At 39.0% G+C, this 7,463-nt stretch overlaps 1 protein-coding gene across 1 annotated transcript in view; it reads left to right on the top strand.

Annotated features, from left to right (window-relative positions):
* Positions 1-207: 207 nt before the first annotated feature.
* The window catches only part of LOC121381018, a 19,148-nt gene continuing 11,892 nt past the window's right edge, over positions 208-7,463 (top strand). Inside the window, exons 1-3 of the mRNA XM_041510095.1 lie at positions 208-360; positions 879-954; positions 5,479-5,585. Of these exons, the coding sequence (XP_041366029.1) occupies positions 315-360; positions 879-954; positions 5,479-5,585 (229 nt within the window). The 5' untranslated portion in view covers positions 208-314. The remainder of the gene's footprint in view (positions 361-878; positions 955-5,478; positions 5,586-7,463) is intronic.

Below are 7,463 nucleotides of genomic sequence, written 5' to 3'. Positions count from 1 at the left end.
TTTCCTTCTTCTTCTTCCTATATTGCGGTATACCGGTTATACCGCGTATCTCTTCTTGTAAGTAAAATGATCCGGTATGTGAGTGCATCTTTCTAAAGGTAAACGTGATGCTATTTGGGTGAGTAATGTAATGTAATATAGGACACCTTTCAATAGCAACTCACCGCATCACTGCCTTTAGCATCCAGTGAACAAAGATACACGTTTATTAACCTTGTGACAGGTACTCCTGTATAAAAGAGGAGCAGGGTTAGGGTAGATTTAAAGGGTTGTTTCGACCTCACTCCGTGTGTCATAACATCGAGAGAAGAAACATGTCGGCCATGAAGTACATTGGGTTCCTGCTGGCGCTAGTTTTTGGTAAGTTACATATCTTTTTTAATATTTATGAAAGAAGTTTTAAAAATTAATATCGCTGCTCGTATAAACTCTCTGACTGTCTGTCTGTCTGTCTGTCTGTCTCTCTCTCTCTCTCTCTCTCTCTCTCTCTCTCTCTCTCTCTCTCTCTCTCTCTCTCTCTCTCTCTCTCTCTCTCTCTCTCTCTCTCTCTCTCTCTCTCTCTCTCTCTCTCTCTCTCTCTCTCTCTCTTTCTCGTTGTCAGCTGGTACAGTGCTTGCCTGGGGTGCTTGGGTCGTAGGGTCGAACCATTTCGGTGGACCAAGTGAGTGTATCCGACTGGTACTGTATGTCAAAGGCTGTGGTACTGTATGATTTGTTCTGTCATTGGGAAAGCGCGTATTAAAGATCCTAAATTGCTGCTAATGGGAAAAGGTAGCGGATTTCCTCTGAATAATTACCCAATATCATGATTGTCTATTTAATGTGTTCTAGTGTTGTTGCTAAGCAATAACAAACCAGGTTACTATCTCTTTTTCTAGTATTAATGCACGAAAATAATGCTGAGAATTGTACTGCATGTTGGACCACTTATAACGACACGGCAAAGGATTGCACGTGAGTATATAATTACAATGTTTTGATTGCTACTACTTTTGAATTGCCATTTCCCTACAGCTTGTGCTATGTGCTTAGTCTGGCCATTCTGAGAGTGTGAAGTAGTCGACGCCTCTTTTTGCATAGATTATCCCAGTGGCAAATCGCCAGCTCGATGTGCGGTCGGTCTGGGATCGATCCCCGTCGGTGGGCCCATTGGGCTATTTCTCGTTCCAGCCAGTGCACTACGACTGGTATATCAAAGGCCGTGGTATGTAATACCCTATCTATGGGATGGTGTATATAGAAGATCCCTTGCTTCTAATCGAAAAGAGTAGCCCATGAAGTTGCGACAGCGAGTTTCCTCTCTCAATATCTGTGTGGTCCTTAACCATATGTCTGACGCCATATAACCGTAAATACAATGTGTTGAGTGCGTCGTTAAATAAAACATTTCTTTTCTCCTCTACTACTATAGACCGGCCTCGGTGGCGTCGTGGCAGGCCATCGGTCTACAGGCTGGTAGGTACTGGGTTCGGATCCCAGTCGAGGCATGGGATTTTTAATCGAGATACCGACTCCAAACCCTGAGTGAGTGCTCCGCAAGGCTCAATGGGTAGGTGTAAACCACTTGCACCGACCAGTGATCCATAACTGGTTCAACAAAGGCCATGGTTTGTGCTATCCTGCCTGTGGGAAGCGCAAATAAAAGATCCCTTGCTGCCTGTCGTAAAAAGAGTAGCCTATGTGGCGACAGCGGCTTTCCTCTAAAAACAGTGTCAGAATGACGATATGTTTGACGTCCAATAGCCGATGATAAGATAAAATATCAATGTGCTCTAGCGGCGTCGTTAAATAAAACAAACTTTACTACTACTATAGTACCTTAATATCGGCGATTACTAGCTACTGTCGTTGAGTATGCTAGCTTTATTAGCCTTATTGGAGGGCCGAGGGTGATGTCGGGTGGGGGGGGGGGGGGGGTATGGGGGGGGAGTTAAGTGTTTCTTTGTGAAATATTACAAATTTAGTCAAATAGAAGCATTTAGCCTTTTGTGGTATCTTATTTAGCTGAACAGCCTGTAAAAGGGCTGGTTCAATATTTTCAAACGTTTAGTGAATGCAGCTCGGTAGCACAACAATTAGTTTTGTTTATTTATTTATTTTGGGATTTGCCTTGTGTTGTTATTGCTGTTGGGGCGGTGGTAGTACTATTAGTAGTACTAGCAGCAGCAGCAATAATAATAGCAGTAGCTGTAGTTGTTGTAATAGCAGAAGTAGTAGTTGTTGTTAGAACCATGTACAAAAGAAAACAAATATTACTTAAAATGATTACCACTGCAACACGGTGTTTGTACTATTTCTTACGTACATATGTATCCGTGTTTCTGCTATTTCCTAAGTGTATATGTATCTGTGTCTCTAGTATTTCTCTAGTACATATGTATCCGTGTTTCTAGTATTTCTCTAGTATATATGTATCTGTGTTTTAGTATTTCACAAGTATATATTGTATTCGTGTCTCTGGTATTTCTCTAGTATATATGTATCCGTGTTTCTAGTATTTGTCTAGTGTATATGTATCCGTGTTTCTAGTATTTGTCTAGTATATATGTATCCGTGTTTCTAGTATTTTTCTAGTATATATGTATCCGTGCTTCTAGTATTTCTCTAGTATATATGTATCCATGTTTCTAGTATTTCTTTAGTATATATGTATCCGTGTCTCTAGTATATATTTATCTGGTGTTTCTTTAGTATATATGTATCCGTGTCTCTAGTATTTCTCTAGTATATATTTATCCGTGTTTCTGGTATTTCTTTAGTATATATGTATCCGTGTTTCTAGTATTTATCTAGTATATATGTATCCGTGTTTCTAGTATTTCACTAGTATATATGTATCCGTGTTTCTAGTATTTATCTAGTATATATGTATCCGTGTTTCTAGTATTTCACTAGTATATATGTATTCCGTGTTTCTAGTATTTATCTAGTATATATGTATCCGTGTCTCTAGTATTTCTCTAGTATATATTTATCCGTGTTTCTGGTATTTCTTTAGTATATATGTATCCGTGTTTCTAGTATTTCACTAGTATATATGTATCCGTGTTTCTAGTATTTATCTAGTATATATGTATCCGTGTTTCTAGTATTTATCTAGTATATATGTATCCGTGTTTTTAGTGTTTCACTAGTATACATGTATCCGTGTTTTTAGTGTTTCACTAGTATATATTTATCCGTGCTTCTAGTATTTCTCTAGTATATATATATATCCGTGTTTCTATTATTTCTTTAGTATATATGTATCCGTGTTTCTGGTTTTCTTTCTTTGAAAATGAAAATAATAAGTAGAGTGATAGACGGGAACGTCGAATAAACTGTGAGGCAGTATATATGGAATTTGAAACACTGTCATAAACGTAACAGTCCACAAGCTTACATGCATCTGCTCAGTTTTTTACTATTACCTTTGTCATAGGCTTACAGGCTCCCATTTTTGCAGACTGATTTTTGTCCCAATTAACAACATTCATTAATATAATTAGCAATATACAGCTATATAGGGTTCACAAACGAATAACTTCGCATTTTTATATGAATGAATGTTTAACGACACTCCAGCACGAAAAATACATTGGCTGTTGGTGTCCGGGTGTCCCACTCATTTTATAGTACGGGTAGAGTGATGGAAAAAACATGGTGGAAAGGTTTCAGGCAAGCTCATTTTGCCTGAATATCTCTATTGTTTTTGCCAGAAATGGAGGATTTGATCCAGCACTCTGGGCCAGTTACCCCCCCCCCCCCCCCCCCCACACACACAAACACACGCCCCCCCCCCCACCCCCTTGTCACCGTACGCTTGTTTGTGTTTTAGTTGTGGTTGTCCTTGTAACAAGTCCATCATGCACCGCATCAGACCACACCCTTCTAAAATGAAAAGCTGAAAAACCGGTTAGACTACAAAATAGTTATGTTATGTTCCTAGTTCGAATTAAACCATGCGACTTTTTCCCCCAAGGAACGCCCATAGAAAGACTATTCAGCATTAACAGAGCGGAAAGCCGGTTTGATGGGATCATGTTTCTCTTTTAAACATACAAACACCCTAGTTAAATGGAAAACCAAATACATCCTGGTTAACAAAAAGATCTTTTAGAAACTAGTCTTCAACAATATACTTCTTAATGCAGGATTAAGTCATGCATTGCAGTGTAATAGTCGGGCCGTCGGACAAATGAACGTTGAGGATGGGATGGGAACTCTATTTACGTGCCCATATCCACAGAGGTTCAGGCACGCCTATCCCGGATCCGGCCTCTGACTTCGGCAGTGACCAATTCCGAGGCACAAATGAACGTTAAAACTCGATAGAACAAGCTACGTTTTTCATAGATTTGTTAAGAACATGTTTTGAATGCAATTCTGGAGACACTTTTGGCCTTTTTGAAATAAAATAATGCTAACATACCTTCAAAAAATTCTAAATTCCCTACAACTGTATTAATAATGTACATTTTGAATCATTTAAATATATTTTTTTGTTTTCAGGTATAAACCTTTTCTCTTTTGTTTTATATATATATATATATATATATATATATATATATCTAGCCCTCTCTGTTTATAGGTGCATGCGTGTATGTGTGGAGATACAAACTGTTATATTGATATATTGCTATAGCTGGTGCACTGTTAGCAAGCAATGCATCAATAGTAGTTAACCTATTAATAATTATCGACAGTTTCGATAGTATTTCCGATTGGTAGTAATATGTCACATTGATTATTTGTGCAAATACTATTATCCATTGCCAATAAATAAATACATTTTTATCTGCTATACATTATGTATAAGAGGTTGAAACCAAAGAAAGAAAGAAATGTTTTATTTAACGACGCACTCAACACATTTTATTTACGGTTATATGGCGTCAGACATATGGTTAAGGACCACACAGATTTTGAGAGGAAACCCGCTGTCGCCACTTCATGGGCTACTCTCCCGATTAGCAGCAAGGGATCTTTTATTTGCGCTTCCCACAGGCAGGATAGCACAAACCATGGCCTTTGTTGAACCAGTTATGGATCACTGGTCGGTGCAAGTGGTTTACACCTACCCATTGAGCCTTGCGGAGCACTCACTCAGGGTTTGGAGTCGGTATCTGGATTAAAAATCCCATGCCTCGACTGGGATCCGAACCCAGTACCTACCAGCCTGCAGACCGATGGCCTACCAGTGCAGGGTACCCTCAAAAATGGAACTGCAGTTTTCATTAAAATAATTAGGGTTGCTAATAAAACTCTTAAATGGTATGTTAGCTACTATTTTCTGGCCGCTATATTAATTGTGAGGTGCCACACTTTTCGCTGCTTATATAATATATCAATTTTATTGCTAAACGTTAACATTATCGGCAATAGGAATTGATTTGGTGCAATGGAACATGTACACATATTGCTTGATATTGCTTGTTATTTGTTTTCATGCTTTTTAATCATTTCTGACGACAGCTGAATATGAAAATATCATTTCAGTGCAATCAAGACGTATATAACATGTCTGTATGATGCAAGTGGGTGCGAAAAGCGTCAAATGATGATGGAAAATATCGACAAAAAACGCAAGAGTCTTTCATCTTGTGGTAAGTTACTTGTTATAACCAGGGCGGATCCAGGAAATACTGTGCCCCTAGCGCACCTAATCCTAACCCTTGATTATTTTCAGGGTTAGACAGGTGAAAAACCTGACATTGATTTACGGGAGCAGTCTTCGCCTCGTGCGGTCATATCATTCTGAACACGTGCGGGACGTAGCCTAGAGGTAAAGCGTTCGCCTGATGCGCGGTCGTTGCGGGATCGATCCCCTTCGGTGGGCCCATTGGTCTATTTCTCGTTCCTGTCAGTGCACCACGACTGGTATATCAAAAGCCGTTGTATGTGCTACCATGTCTTTGGGATCATGCATATAAAAGGTCCCTTGCTAAAAATGGAAAAATGTAGCGGGTTTCTTCTCTAAGACTGTCACGGGGATCCTATAATACCCGTAACTGAATGAAACACGATTATCAAAATATCTCTCCTAACTGTATATCTATTAGATCTCTCTGTAACAGGCAGTTATACCCGCTTTGGCTCGTCTAGGTATGATCAGAGATAAGATCTTATATAAAGCATATATTATTATAGCACGTTTAGTTCACTAGAAAACACAACAAAAACACAATACACTTTGGAATCTGTATTAACCTACGCTGACAAATGTACTGCCGCAGTAGTTAATTAACAACAACAAATAATAACAACCCAGAACTGATCACTTAATTACTTAATTTCTAGGTGTCTAGTTTACACAATATGCTAATCACTTCACCGTGACACAACACCCACACGTGTGATAATTGAGAAACGCTTCCAGGAGAACTTAATTAATGAAGGAATTACAACTCTATTCCTAACTGGTTAATTTTTAATTAACCCTTAACTACTCGTTCAGTAACGTGCAATAACTGAGAAACGCTTCCAGGAGAACTTAATTAATAAAGGAATTACAACTCTATTCCTAACTGGTTAATTTTTAATTAACCCTTAACTACTCATTCAGTAACCTTGTAACACAGAATTAATACTGGTACCTATCACAATAAAGACAATAACCTACAGTTTACCTAGGTCCTCTAGGATGACTGGCTAAGCTTTATATTACCAAATACTCGTATAAATGTTAGAACAATAAGTCTACGATTTACTTCGTCTAAAGAATATTGGTATAATACAGTATTAAAATATTAAAAGTCACATCAATCACATCAAGGTTATACAACAGAGCAGAAATAATATATAATTACCAGTCCGGACGGACAACGATCCCCTGGAGCCTTCCTTTCGTTTCTCCCTGATATCTCTAAAACCCTAGCTATTTATCATAAATTCAGAATATCGCCTGGGGGCACATCGCGGCACCGAATCTTATCATGTGGATATGTCCCCAACTCCCAGAGACGCATTTTTCTCTTTGATCGCCAGACTTACTGACGCCTTGGTCGCCAAAATCACGGTCGTCGAAACCGCATTCGCAGAGGTATTACGTAACTACTCGCCACATGGCCTCCACACCTGGACTAAGTGCATATTAGAATGCACGGTCGCGCGAAGGTATTACGTAACAAGTTGCCCACCTGGACTAAGTGCAATTGGAACTGCACACGGCCCTCTAACACAATTAATATCGCCACAGGTGAAAACAAAATTTCTCTATACTAAATATTTGACATCTATTAGCCGATGATTGATAAATCAAGTTGCTGTAGTGGTGTCGTTAAACAAAGTATACTATATATCAATCTAGCTCGGGTATCCAATATATAGATATTTATACATCAATACATACTAGCCAGTGCCAGGTCTGCCCACTGTTTCGTGCACGTAAGCGGGATCGACCGCGTAGATTGTAAGTCCCATGCATGTGGTTGAGTTAAAGAGCATCCTTTTTATGGATGCCTTAGGATGTGGTTAGTCTTGCA

This window comes from Gigantopelta aegis, chromosome 9 (assembly GCF_016097555.1).
Source record: "Gigantopelta aegis isolate Gae_Host chromosome 9, Gae_host_genome, whole genome shotgun sequence".
NCBI classification, from domain to species: Eukaryota; Metazoa; Mollusca; class Gastropoda; order Neomphalida; family Peltospiridae; genus Gigantopelta; species Gigantopelta aegis.
The sequence above is the reverse complement of the archived record's forward strand: the minus strand, read 5'-3'. Positions and strand labels throughout refer to the sequence as shown.